Genomic DNA, 20,405 nt, shown 5'->3' on the forward strand with positions numbered 1-20,405 from the left:
TTTCAGCCACCGAACAAATACTTTCCTAACCTTGAAATGCTGGTGATGGCGACGCTTCATCAACAAAAAAAGTAGAGGTATTTCCTCCGTTTCCACCTCTGTCTCCGTTTTGTTTATTTTCTGACATGCAGACAGGGGGTTGCCATCTTGGAATCATGTGATCAGAAAATGCGCTTTGATTGGCCACTAGAATGTCTCAGCTCAGCTGGCAGCTCAGTAGTGAGCACACGGCGAGTTTCTACCCCCGTGAGGCGGAAAATATCGAACTGGTCAGATATTTGGCTCAGCATCTCGTGAGATGGAAAACTCTGTGAAAATCAGGCGCACACAGCGAGCAATCTGCTGAGCAAACGGTCATTCGAGGCCGTTTGCTCAGCAGATTGCTCTCGTGTGCGGCAGGCTTTACATGGGACCTGGTTACGTTGCATGTTACCTTTCACCCATTGGTCAGACAGATTTCAAACTGCTGTTGTAAATTTGTGTAGAATATTTTTGAGCTGAAGAGGGCGCTGGACTGAAGGTTTTAGGCTGAATTTTAAGTGTTTAAAGAAAATGCACTAAATTGCAAAAATAACAACTACACATGTCTACAACACTATAATACACTTATTTATACAAGTTATAAGCAAAAAAAATGTTGATTTTGGTGTGACTTGCTCTTTAAAAACAAGTCAACAAAGCTGAGGAACAGCTTCTTTCCTGAGGCTCGTGACCTCTGACCCTCAAACTAGCCTTACTATAGAGCTGTTTATTAATAACTAAATTATTAATTATTTTTGTTCATGCCAAATACTGTCAGTTGTTTATTTCTAAATCAAGTCACTTTATTTCATATTAACTCAATCTGCAAAAAAGGAAAGAATTAAGATAAAAGCTGCAGAAGCACCAAACAGCCAAGATGAATTCAAGAGTCTTTATATTTCCGCATTCATGAAACACACCTCTGTATCTAAAAATAAACCATCATTCTGTCCAGCATTGTTTGGGCTGAAGCTTTTAGGTCTGAAACAATGAGGAAATGTTCCTTTTTGAGGTTATTGTAATCTGAAAACTCAGACAGAGTTAAGGCGTGCCTTTTAAAATCTGCAGGAGAGAGGATGCTAGGGACGGCTTCTATCACACAATGAAAAACGCACAAAGCACTTCCCAGGCTGAGTAAAATCTGCTTCTGTGGTGTTTGTGACAAAACTGATAGCCTAAATATGCACCGTAAACTAGTAAAGCAACCAGTCAAATCTAATTGTAATCTGTTTAAAATCCCACAAATCCTATAAATAAAGAGTTTCTAAGGAGATAAAAGTTCTCAGTTTGAGTCATGAATGAGTAACAGATAAAACATCTTACTTCTCTGAAAAAGGAAAATGATTTTCATGCTTCCTGGAAAGTGGACATTATTTCCTTCTTTGCTCATCCTAAAATGCTATTTAAGTGACTTATTAAAAAGTTAAATTAGCTGTGTTTAATCGTGTGTGTGTGTGTGTGTGTGTGTGTGTGTGTGTGTGTGTGTGTGTGTGTGTGTGTGTTTATTTGTGACAAAGACTTAATGCATTTTTACAGCTAATGAACAAGGAAGAACTTCATTTAATTCCATTTCAACTAACTCAACATAGATTTTACAATAAGAAACCTCCATCCATCCAACCATTCTCTTCCCCTTATCCAGGGTTGGGCCGCGGGGGCTGCAGCCTAAGCAGAGAGGCCCAGACTTCCCTCTCCCCAGCCATTTGGGCCAGCTCATCTGGGGCAATCCTAAGGAGTACCCTGGCCAGCTGAGAAACATGGTCCCTGCAGCATGTCCTGGGTCTTCCTTTGTTCTCCTCCCGGATGGACGTCTCCGGAAAATCTCACCAGGGAGGAATCCAGGAGGCTTCCTAACCAGATGCCTTAGCCACCTCAACTGGCTCCTCTTGATGTGGGGGATCAGAAGATCTACTCCAAGCCCCTCCAGAATGACCGAACTTTTCACTCTATCTCTAAGGGAGACTGTGTGACTAAAACAATAACATATGAGTAAATCTATTTTCTGCAGTTTTTCTAACTTATTTGAATTAAAAACACAAATACCTGCAATGGATCATGTTTCTTTCTTTTTTGGGGGGGGATTAGTCAAATTTTCTGTGATGAGAGATTAATTGATTTTTTTTTTGTGGGGAGTTTGTCGATGATCAACAAGTGAAGCAAAATGACCCATTGCGTTTTGGTTTTGTAAAAGACACAACTGGGTACACGAACTCTTCACATCCCTCACATGCAGCTTCTAACTTAACCTTGACTCAAGGAGTATGTGATCACCATTTTCAGGATTCTGGTTCCCCTTAATAGTATGTCACAACATTCTAAAAACAGTCATGACAACATACAAGGTATAAAAACACAAAACACATATTCATTCAGTGATGTCACAGCAACATGATCAAAGTTACGGAGTTATGAAACCATTTGTGGTGTGTCTTGTCATGTGACACACTAACCTTACAGATGGAGCAGTCTAAAGGGAGATTGAACTTAAGTCAATGTTTATGTTGAGATGGTCAACAGAGACGGTTACATCCTGAAAAAGTTGCAATCAAAAAACATAATTTGTATTGGCTCTAAAAATTTGTGGTTTTTATCTTTTTGTTTTTGTGTTTGTTTCATTTAAAACAAGCTGAAGAATACGAAACAAGATATTTTACAGTTCAGTAAGACCATCTGACCTATATTCAGTCAGGTTACCTCTCTATAAGCTATGGCAACATGAGGCATATTTACTAAAGTGATGCTCTCAGCTGTATTACCCAGCAGACAACAAATTGAGAGGCTAAAAAGACTCATGTCTTGATGGTTTACTGTTGAATTGTGTATATTATTATGTGTTAAGTCATATTTTAAACACAAATAAGCAGAAGAAAGGGCCTTGAAGGAAGTAAAATGTTCCTACAGCTCATAATGGAAAGATTTTTTACTTTTTATGTGCATGTATCTCCGCATATTCCAATTTCTTAGGAGTGCATAGAAAATATTTTATACTGTAACTTCTGTATTGGGCTATTTTGTTATTTTAGAATTAAGCTACTGACTTCTGCAAAAAGACCATCCAATTGTTTAATTTGGATGTTTTTTCCCCGTCAATGCAAAAAAAAAAAAAAAAACATTTGTTCCAAAACATCACTGCACCGCTACTGACATCTTGTGGTCATATTTGGTTACTACACTCGTGTGCCCCTTGGTCATTTGGATTTGTTGTGCAAAAGAAAATAACTGCTTGTACAATCCGGAACTTCTTATTTTGTTATTCATCGTTTTTACATTTGATTGAAGTCTTTTTTCGACACAAACGTCCTTTAATGTCCAGCGTCCCCTTTAAGGACTCTGGCCAACAGCTCAGCGCCCAATCACGGCGCGTAAACTGAACTCTGTTGTTAGCAGCTAGCATTAGAAAAAACAATTCCAATTACCGGAGCGATATTTTCCTCCCTCTGTTCATTTCAAAACCCACAGTTGAGAACAATTGTATTTCGGTCATAATAGCCAAAGCAGCAACGAGCCTCTTTACTCGGGTGTACGTGCTAAATACCGGGAAAAATGACTTCTGCACTGGTGAGTTTGGCTAGCACTTGTTACTGTAGCAACTGAGGAAGTTCGTGTCTGATTTGTAGTAGACTACTTGTTTTGGTTAACGCACACACACACACACACATGTTCAAATATTCATAACGTTACAAATATGAAATATTAGGTATAGTTGGATTGATGGTAAACGGTAGATGAATAAGAAACCAACTTCAATGATAAGTGTTTATTTATAGCTGTATTTCAGGTGTAAAAACATCAGCATAGAAATGTACAAAACTTTGCCGTGTGTAATTTTTCAAAGGCATTTGCGACAAAACAAACTTTTTATAAGAAAACAATCAATACAACATTCTTATTTGACGTCTCAGCTCTCGACGCCATGTTTGTCAAAGTGTCTTATGATGACGCCCAGCTCCAGATTCACAGTGCCCATGGCCTCGGTGTGCAGTCTGTATCTGTCCGCTCCACTGTAAATCAGATCCGGGTTGCGGAGCTGGGGGCCTCCGCCGACAAATATTCGTGCTAGCTGCTCTTGCCAGGAGCCGAGCGGCCTCCATGTCACACAGCTTATGCGGTGATGTCCGGGGCTGGAGGGAACGTGGCAGTACCCGTATCCGTACAGCTGGTAGCGGCCGAATGAGTCCTGGTGCCACACTTGCAGATGAAGCTTCGGCCAGCCCTGGAGACCTTTGGTCGCATAGTGCAGATCAATTGGGTGGCTCCAGTAAGCCATTTCTCCGCTGTGGGGGGAATCCACCTGAGTCTGACCCTCCTTCAGCCCCGAGAGAAGACGCCATGCTCCCCCCGTATGAACTTCCCATTTGCAAAATAGGCTTTTTTGAGGAAACCCGCTGGCCCCGATGATCTGTCCTATAATGTGAAGCTCTGCCATTTCACAGCTGTCCGCTTTAACCAGAACATGCGACACACGGAGCCCGCTTTTATCAAAGGCTACAGAGCAACAAACGCAGCTCACGTCTCCTTGGTAACCCAGCCTGCCATAGTGTGCTCTTAATACAGCACTCCCTGAGCAGAGTCTGTCAGGCAGCACTTCCTGTCTAGGGCTGGTTCTATTTTTGAAGGCAAATGAGACACATTTTTATATCTTCTTGCTAAAAAAATATTACTTAACCTTTAATTTAGTAAACTAATTACGAATTTTAACCAATTTAATTAATGACGTGAAGCAGCTGTTACATAAATTACAATCATACCTGAAAGACTGAATAAAGGGTATACAAGAACCGCTGGTTTACTTTTTTCCGAATAACTATTTAACAGCGCAAGTTCAACAAGATGGCAAATGAAGTGCACTGTACTTTTTAATGTATTGTTTACATCTCAATGGTGCTTTATTTTTTAAGGTTATAAATTCTAAAAAGCTATTTATTTAGATATGCTTTCTCCTGCTTTTCCTGATGACTGTTCATCTTGCAACTTTTATATAACTCAATGGATAACTAAAGAAAGTAAAATTTATTTATATAGAACCTATTGTAGAAAAGAAAATCATGAAGTTCTTCAATGAAAATTACATAAAAAATAAAACATAAAATACAAAAAAGAAGAAAATATCATTTAATAACAAAAGTGGTCATAAAACAAATGAAAAAATAATTTCCAAACATAAACTTGTAAAATAATTGAAAATCTCTGTTGATTTCATCATAGTCTGATCCAACCCTAGAGAGAAATTTCAAGGGTCACAGGGACGTCGTGACAAGTGTGGACTTCAGCCGCAACATGAAACAAATTGGTAATATTATTATTATTTGATCTGAGCCTTTGTCCGTCTATATATTCACCTGTTATCCAGTTTGTTGTGTGCACATTGTAGTTAATACCAATCTCTTGCTTCAACCAGCTTGTGCTTCCTCCTTTCTCAGTCACAGGCTCTATGGATTCTTGTGTGATGATCTGGAACTTGAAGCCTCAGATGAGAGCTTATCGTTTCGATGGACACAGAGAAGCTGTAAACTCTGTCCAGTTTTCTCCATCTGGTCACCTTGTGGCCTCGGCCTCTAGAGACAAAACTGTACGTCTCTGGGTGCCCAGCATGTAAGTTTATACGTAGCAGCATTTTATGTTGTTTTCTTCTCATCAAGTTTCTCCAGAAATTATCACTCAAGACAAAGCTGTGGATTCCTAAAGGCAAAAGAACAAGATCTGCTGATTACTCTAATTTCATCATACCAGCGCCCTGAATAAACAGTGTGTTTGTCTGCTTTATGTATGAATAATACCTTTTGTGTTTGCAGGAAGGCTGATTCAACTGAATTCAGGGCTCACACTGCCACTGTGCGTTGTGTTAACTTCTCCGGTGATGGACAGAGCCTGGTCACAGCGTCTAATGACAAAACAATCAAAGTGTGGACGGTCCACAGGCAGAAGTTCCTCTTCTCTCTTAACCAGCACATCAACTGGGTCCGCTGTGCCAAGTATGAAACACACACACTCCCATTTAATACCACACCATGCAAGTTTCCCTGTGATATTTGTAATGATGAGTAAAGTGTTGTACAAGTGTTTAAAAAATTTAATATGTGATGTCAAGTTTTCACCTTTTTTTTTTACACTTTTCCTCTCAAATGTTTAATTTTAAAATTTTAATGTGCTTTTCTCCAGGTTTTCTCCAGATGATCGTTTAATTGTGTCCTGCAGTGATGATAGAACTATAAAGCTATGGGACAAGAACAGCAGAGAGTGCATTCATTCTTTCTTTGAACATGCTGGGTGAGCTCGAGATGTATAAAAAATGTATTGATGAGTGCACAAGAAAGAGTAGAAGTATGAAGATATGTCTAATATTTTTATCTGAAGTGTATTTAAAGGTAAATCTTACAGTATTGAATTTTAGCTCATTTAAAGTTTGACTATGGAACATGGACAATCTGGCAAACTCTGGTGTTCAAAGGTGGTATTGCAACAACAGGACACATTTTCCAGCTGCTGGGATGTTGGTTCACTGCTGACACGTTCCAGCACCAAGTTCAGAGACAAATCATACAGGATCAGAACTGATTTCTACTAATAAGTTTATTTTACAACAGTATTTACCGTTAGAACATCTTCTGGGCTCAGATTCAGCTGCTTGACTTGTCAAGTCTGCCATTTTACACCGTCCCAACCTCACCTTGCTGAGTGGACTTTTTAGCGCAACGGTGCCCTCTAGTGGCTGGTAGATGTAAACATAAATGCAATGTCGTGCCGACAGAATCAAAATTGGGTTATTTTTCTTTTTATGTATAGCTTTAAAAGGAGAAACTGTACACCCATTCTGCACACCTCTGAACACCCCGCAGAGGAATTAAATATTTTTTAAATATAGCTTTTTATTAAAATATTCAATATTCTAACTTTAATAAGTTTTCTGTTCTTATCTTGTACACAGAGTAGCAAAGTTTCTGTTCTTTTTTACCATGTTTGCTGATGCCGAAACTGTCAGTAAACAAGGTAAAAAAAAAACAGAAAATTTTCTACTCTGTGTACAAGATAAGAACAGAAAAACTATGGAACTAGAACATAACAAGGAACTTCAGCTCATGTTTAAAAGTGTGGAACTTGTTCAGATGCATTTTAAATTATATGTTTGGATCTAATTGCTTTCTCGTTTTTCCCATAGTTTTGCAAACTATGTGGACTTTCATCCCAGTGGAACTTGCATTGCTGCAGCGAGCACCGACCACTCTGTGAAGGTGTGGGACATCAGATCCCATAAGATGCTTCAGCACTACCCTGGTAACAAAAGATAAAAGACATTTAATTATCTTTAAAGCAGCAGTTTGGAGTTTTCGCCCTTAGCCTGAATTATGTATGATTTTTTTTTTTTTAGAAATGTGTAAATGTGATAGTCTTACCCTTTTCTGTAAGATATTTAGGCAATGCATTAGTTTTTCATTTTGCTAACACCCTCATCACAAAAAGCCCCATGCAGTTTGGCTTGAGCGTCGATCAGCATTAGCTAATAGTGTTAGACAGCCACTTCAGGGTTTCCCCCAGAAAATGAGTTAAGCCTGGCAGATTCGGCCGTCAGAGGCGGGGGGTTGCACACGTTCTTCTGCTGTTTCTCACCAGTATCAGCTGATGGACAGCTCTAGTTTCGTTGCGCCGTTCATGTTAGCGGACACGGTAGGGTCGGGGAGGGGGGCGGGGCATGACGCTTAGCCTGGCGGGCCGCCAGGCTTTTAAAGCACTGGGGGAAACCCTGCACTTATGTACAGATGCCAATCACAGAGCGTTGTGTGCATTTGCAGAAGTACCTAGACTGATGCAGAGTTGGCGACATTTCTTATTGACAAGTAAATATTTAATATATAGAAAATAATAAACAATATAACATGAGAATAATAATAATAGGAAAACAATGTGCTTTAGCTGAAGAGGGGCTTAACGTGCAATACTGTTTTCTGTGTCTAGATGATGCCCCCTGAGAAAAGACTGGATTTCTGTTTTAAAAAACAAGTTCACAGTGACATCGTATTTTTACTTGTTATTATTGAAATAACTCAGTTTCATATGCAAGCTAAATGGAAAAATAGCCTTTTACCCCTATTTCCTGCGTTAGCCGCTTATAGATAATAGACTCAGAAACGCTCGGATTACAAAAGCCACTTGCCCATCTAGGCTCACAACAGGAAAGGCTGTTGTTGGTTTAGCATCAAAGAGCGAGCATAGCACAGTTTTATTAGCAGAAGCTAACTGTTAGCATTAGCAACTCCACCACACAGCAGAGCTCCTTCAGGGCTTGTGTTTTTTATGGAGATAAAACCTCCACATTGCAGAGCTAACAGAGGCAGTGGTAGAGTTGTGTTGCTGTTATCCAATCAGAGGCGAGATGTCGTAATATCAGGAAATAGGACTCCAATCCTGTCGTCTTCTCCCTACTCCCCTAGCCCCCTCGTAGTTCATGAAAAAGGAGTGCCAGAGCTGTTTTCCATCAGAGATTGATTCACATTCTTTCATTTATACTAAAGACTGCTGCAAATGTATTGAAAAATGATTGAACTTGGTCTTTAAAGCATAAACTGTTGTTACTCCTAACCACATCAGTTATAAGACCCATTTTAATGTGTATAGAATAGATTTTAACTGGCTTATCTGTACCTACATTTAGTTATTTTACAAGAATTGGTTCATACACAATATTCTTCTTAACGTGCAAATTAGATTAACAAAAAAAAAAAAACAGAAATAATATTTAAACACATTAGTATTTAAATCCCATAGGAGGGTGATGAAGATGAAAGATGTGTTACAAATTCAATAAACTGAACCTTGATGCTTTTGTCTGAGCCTGCCGCTCGGGTTGATTGTTCCAATCATTGCTCCTAAATGGATTTCTGTTGAGAGATCTAATAATGGATAGTCACATCTGCTGGAGGAGACTGAGCATGAAGGAAAATAACATCTCTTCTTCTCTTCCACTCTGCTTCTTTTTACATAAAGTGTATCTCAACTTATTCTGCTGGACGTGACAAACTGTTAAATTGTTGTGAAGTAACAATTAGATACCTCAGTGGAAACATAGTAATTAGACACTGGTGAGCATAAGGTGCTGCATTATAAACCCTTAGCAGGAGTGTGGTGTGGGCAGTCAGTGCTGCAAAAGCAGAATGATATGCTTACTTGGCTTTAGCTGCCTCAGCTTGTTTTCTGGTATTTAATTCCACTAGTTTAGGTTTTTTTTTACTCACTATCCCTGGATGAACCTGGGTTATTGTAATGAATATGTCCTTGGCTCTCCTTACGCTCATTTGCAGCTGCTCAGCATCTTTCCTCAGCTGGATCGATATGTCGTAGCACCAGTCAGCCAGAAGAGGGGGCGATCGCTATGAAATGTCCTTCCTCCTTTTGCTGTTGAGGGATTCAGCAGATTCAGCACATGGGAAAGGCTGTGAAGCACTTCACTTTCTGTTTACAATGTCTTTTAGTAAAAATGGGAAAAGTGTCTCAGGTCCTCCTGCTTGTAAAACCTGAAACAAGAGACAAATTTACTATGCTGTAGTTTGAAACTCATCTTGACTCAAAGTCTCCAGTCAGATATTATTCCTCCTCTCTGGAGTATTTTATGTGAAATTTCATTTAAATGACAGTAAATTGGGTCATTAAGTGCTTTCAAATATCATTTGAACAAATGAATAATTCTATAACTTCCCTGCCTTTTAGATCATTTATTATTAACTGATGTGGTCACATCGATAAACATTGACTCGCTGCCTTCTAGCTCGCCAAAAGATTGAAAGCGGAGTGTGTGCACAGTAAAAGCTGTGGAACGAACAGTTGACTTGTATCTTTAGTTATTATTCTATTTTCTTTAACTTTCTCATAATTTGATTAAAACCATTTCTTTTGTTTAGCGTTTCATTAATCCTACGGTTGTAGTGTTTGTAAAAGTTCACATGCTTTATTTTCAGCTGCAGTTTTGTCTTTTATAACTTGAAATCCTAATTAAATTTTCTGTGTTATAAGCTGTCTGAGAAGCTCTGAGAGACTGCAAAAGCTGCTGTTATATTCTGAAATCATTTTTTAAAAATCCAGTCATTTTATTGTTTTTTTTTTTCACATTCAGAACAGGTAAAGCTGTAACTGACGCAGGATTTGTGTTTGAAAAACAACATTAAATGTTTGTTGTCTGTGTCTTCCAGTTCACACTGGTATGGTGAACACTTTGTCTTTCCATCCTGCTGGAAACTTCCTGATCACTGCGTCCAGCGACTCCACAATGAAGATACTGGACCTTGTGGAGGGCAAGCTATTGTATACACTTCATGGACATCAGGTACACACACACGCACGCACGCACACACACACACACACACCACAAAATCCAACAATATTCTATTTTTAAATCCTACTGTTTCGTTGACATGACCAGTAAAGGTGAAGTCTGCTCTGTTTTCCTGTGTGTGTGTGTGTGTTTGATGCCTTTTTTGTGTATTTGGTGTTATTTTAGTACTCGGCCGGCGAGCAGGCAGCCCACTCATGATGACTCATCTTAGGATTGTTGGAAGGAAACAGAACCATGTTTCTGCCCCCATTCCTTTGGTTCTTCTCTCTTCCTGCTCCTACTACCTCTAGTTTTGTCTTGCTGTTGTTCTCGGACCTCAGCCCAGCTCTCTTTCCAACTTCATCTGCATTTCCCTTCCTGCGTTTGATCCTTTCACCTCTCTTTGTTCCACATCTGATGAATTCATGTTGCTGGCTGGACTTGCTGTCCTGACGGCGCACTGACTGTGTCTGTTTGTTTGAACAGCTGATGGACTGGCTTGCTGGCTAGTTGTGGAAATCGGTGGCTTGCCAATACCACATGTGGTCCGTCTGTTTATCTATCCCCCTGCACATGTTGTCTGTCTTTCATTCTGTCTTTTGTCTCTGTCACCTGTATTTCTCTCCTGCTTGCTTGCCAAAAACCACCTCTTTGTCGAGCTGGGAGGGGGGGGGGGGGGACTTTTGTTTCCTCTTCTCTCTTCCCACCTGCAGATTTGTCTTTTTCTGCACTTTGTTTCAGTGCCTGTTGTTCTTTTTGGCTCTGTGGTGACACAACCAATCTGCTGGTGCTGGGACCACTCAGAGTGTTAATTGGCTCTCCTGTCGCCTAGCTAGAAAGAGGAGAGCCCCCCCATCTGTTCAGCATGGGCGTGTAGGACAATGTCTCCACACACGTGTTGTGCTGTGTATCCGTGTTGAGTCGTGTGCCTGTACTTGTATGAAAACACAAGTGATGATGGACCTGATAAATATGTTGTTTACTCAGCCTCAGGAGGACTTTAAAGAGCTGGGTTTGATATATGATGAGTAAAGTAAAAAAGAAATGGAGGTTTTAAGGCAAGGCTGTGTGGAGTACTTCTGTGTAGTTGGTGCCTTCAGTAGACGGCAGTCAGTGATTACACATTAAAGAACCTTGGACAAATTTTCATAGAGGACTCACCCCGGGAAGTCTTAGCCTCCCAGGCTGCTGCCTCTGTGACCGGACCCTGGATAAGCAGCCAAAAATGGATGGATGGACTCACCCCGGATTTCCACTGGACGCGTAAGCATCAAGTAACGTAATAGACGCACTTTCCGTGAGCTCAGTGCGTTCCTTCCCACAGGGAGCATTTCAGACATGAATCCAGAGTGAAAAGCATTCCATGCAGTCAGTTCTGCAGCATCATGAATCCCAGGAGAACTCTAAGAGCATGCCACACGCGTGATTTTGGCAGTTCACGTAAAAACAAGCGAGAAGAAAGAAAGCTGCATGTATCCACAAAGGTCTGTAGTTTATGCACTCGTGTTTGACTTCCTGTTTGCTCTGATCTGAACTGAACTTGACGCATTCTGGAAGTGTATTGCATAAAAAATACTGCGCTTCTGGGATGCTTCCATAGTACACCACTTTGCAGTCATTGAAAACATACACACATATCTTCTTTAATGGCGGCTAATTGCTGGCCTAATACTACTGGCCTAGAAATCTAGACAAACCGTAGCAGCTGAAAAAAGGGTTTTCTCTGAACATTGGTGTAGCCATGCTCGATAGGAGCGCTACAGTTCATCGTGTGTGTGTGTGTGTGTGTGTGTGTGTGTGTGTGGGGGGGGGGGGTGTAGGCTCAGGAAGCCATTCATTAGCTGATTAGAGTGTAACACCTTTAGTCTAGAATATTGAACCTTTTCACAATGTTCTAATTGTCTGAGTTTGAATTTGGGGTTTTCATAAACTGTAAGCCAAAATGAGTATAACGAATAAAAGCTTGAAATTACTTGCTTTGCATGTAATCAGTCTATTTGATGTCATTTTATTAGTTTCCCCTTTTAAGATGGAATACTGAAATAAATGAACGTTTTTTCAAGTTTCACGTGCACGCTTCGCAGACGCTAGGCGTCACTTACCTGTCATCTAAATCTCAATTCAGATTACAGAATTTTTGTTGTGGGTTTTCTTCTTTTGCCCCTCCATCTTTGCATCAGATGGCATTTAGTTCATGGTTTGCAATGTGCTGTTGTTGCTGCAAACAAAACTATTAAGCAAATCCAAAGTATCCAGTTGATGCTAAATAAATTCTTGAATTAGCTTTTTGTTAATGGTTAGAAAATCTTCAAAGGTGGGGTACGACATGGGTTTTTTGAAGCATTTTGCCATACTTCTTGAAATGCTCTTCACATACCAATGGCAACCAATAAATTAAACGTTTTGTCAAAAAACTAATAGTTTATTCTCCTGTGAAGCATACGATCACAGACCGTGATGCCGTATGGGACCTGTCCACTTTCTGTGATTATTGTTCAGTCATCAGTAGGCAAAATAAGCTAGTTGTGTGTGTGTGTGTGTGTGTGTGTGTGTGTGTTCATAGCAAGTGCCAGCGCGCATTAGTCAGAACAGAGACAGAACATGCTGTCGGTCAGACTGTCGCGTTGCCATAGCGACACAGTCTGCTTCTCTCAGGTGCTTCTGGGAAACTGTCCTCACCCAAACCAACCTATCTGAGTTCCAGCCACAGGACACAGTTCTCCTTTTTACCTCTCAGCAGCTTATGTGGTCATTTCTTTTTCTTCTTTTACTTTTGAACAAAATTTGAAGTTTGTGAAGTAAAATAACAAATTTCTCGAGTTTTAACCATTTCTCAGTGCAGTCCTGTTTCCTGTAGGTCATCTTGATTTTGGCTCTTACCACAACTAACCCCACTCAACCTTTGTCTGTTCTTTTTGCTGAAAATTTTATCGATTGCTCAGCTTCAGCCTGACACACACATCCTCCACAATCTCCCACACACACACCCACACACTCGGGAGCTTTTGTTCTCATCATGCTTTTTTGTGTGTGTGTGTGTGTGGGGGGGGGGGTGATAATTCGGGACTCGCATTGACTTATGAAAGTATAAAAAATACAGATGACTTAGAATAAGGGTCCAAAAATAACCAGTTCTTGTGTTTTTAAGCTCACATATCTATAACCTACTCTTTTATATCTACACCAATAACACCTACACATCCACTGCATCTCTTGGGAGAGGAGATCCATTTAATGATTTATTTTATATGAGTGTGTGTATAGGAATGAAACATTAATGAATGAATGGCCTGAAAGCAACACATTGACAGCTCAGCGGGTCTGAAGGATTTATTTCTTATGTGCAGGTACCGTTCACGTTATCATCAGGGGGGTTTGTTAGGGAAGCAGTCGTATGAAAATTTGGGCCGACGCTATCTGTGTTTTGTTACCTTTTGACACAGCTTCAGAGCAACCATACCACATATATTACTTATCTGCTTCAGTTAAACACCCCCACAATCACTATCACTCATTATGGCAATAATCAAGTAAAACTGTCAGTCTTTATCCTAGTTTACATGTACATTAGAAAACCGAATTATTGAATGAAGTGCATTTCACTCTGCTAAGGTAGGCAGTGACATGCAACCTTTCACGTCAGCATTCTTGTGGTTAGCCTATAGTACACAAATTCTGGCATGAGTGAAGCAGACAGTAAAAGCAGGATATAAGGGTAGCCGCGGTGTCTTTAAGTATTAAAAAAGCGTTACATTCTGTAGAGCCAAATTTAAGGCCTTGAAAGTATTACATTTCAGAAAAATGGCACCTGGTAGACATTTATTTTCTGTTGTGATGGTTTATTACATAAAAGACCATAGCTTATAGCTAACAGCTACAATGAAAATTGCCCCTGAGGAGGATTAATAGTTATAGCCATAACTGGAAAGCTGATAAAACTGTAAACTGGATGCTACAGTTTTGAGAAATGCTGATTCTGAAGGATCACATTCACTCACCTTTCCTCTGTTTCCATTTCCTTCACCCCAGGGTTCTTTGCAGTTTTGTAGCACAGCCCAGCTATTATCAATCTAATGATTACCTTCATTCCAGGATCATCAGGGACCTTGTAGAACGAAAATTGAGTTTATACAATTAATATCTTGATTTGACATCTTTCCTTTTCCATTTTTTTACCCCAGGGTCCAGTCACATGTGTGGCCTTCTCTCGGACAGGAGAGTACTTTTCCTCAGGAGGTTCTGATGAACAGGTGATGGAGAACTCTTTTATTTAGTTATTTTTGTCTGCTTAATAAGTTGCATAAAACTGGAGGAATTGATCTGTGTTAGATAGCTGTTGAACTTCTGTTTTTCTTTACTTGTAATATTTTAGAGGTTGGTTAATTTTTATTTTGACTTTGATTTCTGAATAAATTCATAATCTTTCCACAGGTAATGGTCTGGAAAAGCAACTTTGACAGTGTTGAATGCAGTGTCAGTGTCAAACAGCAACATAAAAATGGCGGCGGCTCACTGTCACGACCAGCGAGCTCTGTGCCTCACCTCACCCTGAATTCTCACCCATCTGTGCTTCGCAGCCAGGTAGGTCCAGGCAGCAAGGGACATAGGCTAGCTCTCATTGTTTGTCAGCTGGTCCAACAGAAAAAAAAGTAATAGGAAATAGAGCAGGGGCAGTTAATATGGAAGCCTACTAATATTCACACCAAGACCCAACTGTTGGGAGAATTTTCGTATCAGTTGTCTGCTGGGTTTTTACCACCTGGCTGGATTTTGTTCCTGTCTTATTTAAATACACATTATGTGCATTCAAAGGGGTACAGTGGTTAGAAAAGTTCAGTGGTTCCCATCAAATTATATATGAAAGATGGACAGAGCTGCTGTGAGATCACTCTTTTGGTTTTTGTGGAAAAATTGTAAGTCTCGATTTTGTCATTAGGTCAGCGACTTCTCGCAAATCCATTTTTGACTGCCTGACCATTTCCAATCAGCGGAGTGGAAGTTTTTTGTTCTAATTCCCTGGTCAGCCACTGAGAGCAACACATGGATATGTAGAAAGCATAATTCATGAGCTGCTAAGACATTTAGCCTCATAAAGATCCACCGAATGACTTTCTTAAAGAACTCTAAACTAGATAAAGGTTGACTAAGTCATTTACTCAACCATCTTGTTTATTATAGTTTCACCCTTAAACCTTCTACTTAATGGCATAAATCAGGAGTCTATTAAGATGTTTGACTTGTACACTTCTCCAGTTTACTTAAAGGGGACATATTATGCAAAACTGATGTTTTTGTGCTGCCATGTGAGTCTTTACTGCCTCTATAAACACTCCAAACCTGAGAAAAACCTGTCCAACCATTTTCTGTCAGTGTTTGGTTTTAGGAAGCATGTGTCTAAATGGTCTCTGTTTTGAAACCTGGATATTCAGAAAAATTACTTCAGTACTGAGGACAAAACATCACCATAAAAGCCATATATCCTGTCTACAAAGATGCACATAATGGCCAGCGCAAGACAAGAGTGTTAGGTGACTACTGTTTTGTAACGGACTCGGTAGTCCAGTGGTTAGAGTGCCAGACTGGTGTGCAGGTTCGCCTCCCGATTGCGGCAGTAACTTTTTTTCTTATTTTTTAGCTACACTTGCCAATATTATTTTTTCAACCCTTTATTGGTAAACAGTTTAAAATATAAGGACTAATGTGTTTTTATTTTAGTTTCCTTGTTTATTTAGCCAGTGTGAGTCGAATGTGAGGTGAGCAGAGTATAAACTAAAATGTTGCTTGAGAATGACCAAATTCAAAGATCTTTGGAGACACAAAATATTTTGCAGAAAATAATTAATAAAGCAGAATGATAAAAACATGAAATCTGCTTCAGCTGGCTAAATACATGACTGCCAACACCAGGAGTCGAACCGGCCTCAGCTCATGGCAAAATGAGACAAAAGGCAGGCACTTAAACCACTGGACTAATAACAATAGCAGGCTTGCCTAGACAGTATTATAAGTGCGTTCAGTTAAAGAGGGAGTGGACCAACATTCACTGAAACACACCGTTTCATTTACGGGTATAAATTCAGGCTGACCAAAATAACTTGTATTTAGGATAAAAGACATGTCGATAGTGCCAACAGTAATTATTTTATCATATATGGTGCCATACCTTTCCTCTCAAAGGTTTAAAATAGCATGATCTGGAACCTTTAAGAAAACAAGTCATAAAATGTCCCCTTTAGATTTACCTGGGAAAAGAAAGGAACATTGTCTTTGTTCACCAGAAACACAAATCTAGGGTTTAGTTTGTGAGGCAGAGTTTTCGAAAAAAGAAATTTAAAAATAAGTCTATGCAGAAGTTAACTGAATATTAGAGAAAACTTCAGAATATCTTGCTGGAACTTGTGTTTTTCTGCAGAAATGAGAACATCAAATATCCATTAATCAGTTATGTCCCAGTTGTGATGAAAAGTGTTATGGTGCAGTAGTTCTAACACACAGAAAGCTGTGAGAGGGTGATTAATCCTAACACTGACCCAAAAAAGGCTTTAACAATCTGAGTAACTCATAATGTCTTCTTACTCAAATAATAATATTCGTGGAACCCTCAAGACATTTTTTTTGTTCTTTTCTGATTCTTTTGCGATGTAAGAAAAAGACAGTAAATGGATTTTAATAGCTGCTCTACTTGACAGCCATTATTACAGATGAGTCTGAAAGGAGTCCAGGAGGTAAATGGGCTGCTGGACCAGGTGAAGATGGAGCACATGTTTAAAACTTGTTCTTGAATTCTAAGAAGTTGTGAGCTTTTATAACTCAAATTAGCTTTCTCACTAGAATATTTTGTTTTCCAAGGACATCTGAAGCCCACACATTAACTTTCAACCATTACATCACATGTTCTTCATCAGCAGCTTTTATTTCTTAGCTGAAATATATTTAAATGATAAAAGCTGCTGAGGTTGTGTTTGTTTGTTTGTTTCTGATCAAAATCCAGATTTTATCAATTTTATAAATCAACAATTTAAAATGTTAAATCAGACATATAATCATGCTAAATAGATTCACTGACGATAAACAAAATTAATAAAGTTTCAGATTGTTTTTGTTATACAAACAAGACCCCTTACAACACATACAGTCATACACACACACAGACAGACAGACACACACACTCACACTCACACATTCACACGCCGGTAGTGATGAGCTACAGCCACAGCTGCCCTGGGCGTGCGCCTGTGCACCACCTATTCCTCCTACCACCACAAGCAGCCAACGCAGGTTAAGTGTCTTGCCCAAGGACAAAATAAGTGCCATAGACTGAGCAGGACTTGATCCCACATCCCTCCAGTTATGAGATGGGCACTTAACTCTTCTGCTACTTTCGTTTATAGTTAGGAGGACAGTAGATATATTTGTATATTTTGATAATCAGTTTTAAAGGGAAAAAAATATTTTGAGTCAAAACAGACCTGATAGAGCTGGACTCTCTCGCTCACTCACCCTCTCTCTCTCCCTCGCTCTCTCTTTCTCTCTCTGTGTGTGTGTGTGTGCTGCATTCAAACATTTTAATCATGTTGCTTTTATTATCCTTCAGCAAGCTTAATTGAAACACCGAGTCATTACCAACAATAGTGATTAATATATAATTGTGACTTTGTAAACACACAATAGAGTAAAATGGTCTTGCAGGATTTTCAGTCACAGAGAACATTGTCATTAGTTGAATGCAACCCTATGGTTTTGAAATTATATTTAAATGTGTTTATCATTGTTTATTTGTGTAGAGACAAGTGATCCACGTGAACAAGTACAGTACACCTCAGTACAATTGTTGCCTAATGTGTGGTTTTCAAGAGCCTTCATGATCTGGATGCCTGAGAATACAACAGCTTACTGTCATGTGGTCAGACTCAAACTCACCCTTTCATCAAACAGTGTGATGTCATCTCTAACCTAACTTAACACACTCTTAGCCTTAGGACGCATTAAAAGGTGATTTACTTAATTAGAACCCATATCTGTTTCCCATAAGGACTTAAGGTTCCAACATGGTTTGAGAACATACCAGAGGAAAAAAAAGGCTTCAGAACCAAGAACGTGCAGACGGCATCATTAGCCTGAGATACTTCATGAAACAGACCAACAACAGTTGTTTCATCCAAAGTGGGAGCTCTACCTGGAAGCACAAGCTTCCTAGTTCTTCCTTTTTCATTTATAATTTAGCCATTCATAATTTATTATTAATACTAGTCCTTTTATCTTGCGCACGGCTGCAAGTCTCATTCTCGTGTCGCCCCAGAAGGAAGCAGGGTAAAGGAAAATGTCACATCCTCCTCTAAATGTGAGGATTTGTGATGGTTTGATGGCTTTGGAGAAAGTGTTCAAAGCTTTTATGAGTTAAAGAAGAGAGAAGAAACAGACTTTACTGGAAAACGTGTGTCTGATGTGCTTATAGAATCTGATTTATTTTCAGAGAAGCAGAATAGTAAACAGGATGTTCTAGCTGAAAGCAGCCATGGATGGAGTTTGTGGGACAGTGATGCCAGTCATGCATCCAATTATCAGCTGCTGCCCAAATAAAGAGATGCACAATATGGTAGTGGTGGTGTGAGTCCATTTAATCGGAAATAAGAAAATCTGAGTCTTAGAATTAGAAGACATGGCTCAGATCAGAATAAAGATGTGCTTAGGAATAAATGTAACTTCTAAACAAACCATTCAATTAGCCACAGCTGTTTAATGTAATGATTTGTCTGCATGCTGAGCAGTTTAGAGTTAAAAGCTTGTAGTTTTCAGGTCAAAGAGTCTAGTGAAGGTTTGTTAATAAACTCAGTGGCTGGTTGTGATGCTGACGGTATTATGTACATTTCACACAGAAATTGTTTTTGTGTAACTTATTAGATAACATTTTGTTTCGACAGCATTCACAAGATGCAAGTGGGGAAATAAACAATTCCACTATGAGAAAATAGTTTTTCTAATTCAGGACCAAACAAACCAAGAAAATGTTTTTTAACACAGTATTTTTAAAACAAATATTCTTTTTTTGAGGTCGTTACTGTAGGTGCTGTATTAAGTAAGATTGTGATGTATTAAATAATTATTACTACAGGTTTTGTAAGAGTTAGTTATTCTATTTTTTATTCTTGACCTCTATGACAGCAACTCACTAGGCTGATTACTGAAAACAGGATTTCAAAGAAGAAAATTACTAAAACTAGTCTTCATAGTGTCTTATAGAGCAATAAGGATAATTATTTTACCCCGGCAAGCCATCCCATATATGTGAATATATAGGATGGCTATGGTCCATTGATGGCACTCAGTCATGGGGTGGGATCAACTGTCTCTGCATGCTATTGGACAACAAACAACATGACGTACTCACCGCTATGGATGTTAGTCAACGGGACAGTCCACCATAGTTTGTCAAAGAAGACACAAAGACATTTTCTAAATAAATGTTAAGTACCTCTATCTGCGCTTGATTTAAACGAAAGCCCGAGTTAAAATAGTCCAAAGTTAATGCCAAAGCCATTTCAAACTGGGTTTCAAAGGACCAGTTGCCATCTTAGTATCAGTTATGTTTATGTATTTAGCAGATGCTTTTGTCCAACGCGACTTACAAGTGATAATCAAGCCAGCAAATTGCCCTTGAGGCTAACAACAAACACTATTCAGTCAATCCTAGGTGGCAGTGAGGCAACATAATCAATCATAGAGGGAAGCGAACATGGAGTGTGCATTAGATTGGGGGACGGGTGCTGGGAGGGTGTTAGTTTAGAAGATGCTCTTTGAAAAGCTGGGTCTTCAGGAGGTTCTTGAAAATTGACAAGGAAGCCCATGTTCTGGTAGTGCTTGGTAGGTCATTCCACATCTGTGGAATGACACATGAAAAGAGTCTGGATTGTCCTGAGCATGATGTAGGCGAGAGAGGTTGAGTTGGAGATGGTGGGATTTCATCCATTTTGATGTCAGAAAGACAGTCCGAGATTTGTGCAGAGACTGTGTGGTCATCTGGCAGGAATGGCCAATAGAGCTGGATGTTGTCAGCATAGCAGTGGTAGGAGAAGCCATGTGATTG

The 20,405-nt window shown here is 39.5% G+C and overlaps 2 protein-coding genes across 2 annotated transcripts in view; one reads left to right on the forward strand and one right to left on the reverse strand.

The window, feature by feature from the left end:
* The first annotated feature begins 3,418 nt into the window (after positions 1–3,418).
* The window catches only part of poc1a (POC1 centriolar protein A), a 32,508-nt gene continuing 15,521 nt past the window's right edge, over positions 3,419–20,405 (forward strand). The window contains exons 1-9 of the mRNA XM_015959101.3: positions 3,419–3,579; positions 5,227–5,311; positions 5,442–5,613; positions 5,814–5,993; positions 6,181–6,288; positions 7,178–7,293; positions 10,200–10,333; positions 14,503–14,571; positions 14,753–14,902. Coding sequence (XP_015814587.3) covers positions 3,565–3,579; positions 5,227–5,311; positions 5,442–5,613; positions 5,814–5,993; positions 6,181–6,288; positions 7,178–7,293; positions 10,200–10,333; positions 14,503–14,571; positions 14,753–14,902 — 1,029 coding nt within the window. The 5' untranslated portion in view covers positions 3,419–3,564. The remainder of the gene's footprint in view (positions 3,580–5,226; positions 5,312–5,441; positions 5,614–5,813; positions 5,994–6,180; positions 6,289–7,177; positions 7,294–10,199; positions 10,334–14,502; positions 14,572–14,752; positions 14,903–20,405) is intronic.
* Positions 3,764–4,885, reverse strand: b9d2 (B9 domain containing 2). The gene has a single exon (XM_015959102.3). It carries the CDS (start codon positions 4,445–4,447, stop codon positions 3,920–3,922), a length of 528 nt encoding a protein of 175 aa, XP_015814588.1. The 5' UTR covers positions 4,448–4,885; the 3' UTR covers positions 3,764–3,919.

This window comes from Nothobranchius furzeri, chromosome 3 (genome assembly GCF_043380555.1).
Source record: "Nothobranchius furzeri strain GRZ-AD chromosome 3, NfurGRZ-RIMD1, whole genome shotgun sequence".
Lineage (NCBI taxonomy): Eukaryota > Metazoa > Chordata > Actinopteri > Cyprinodontiformes > Nothobranchiidae > Nothobranchius > Nothobranchius furzeri.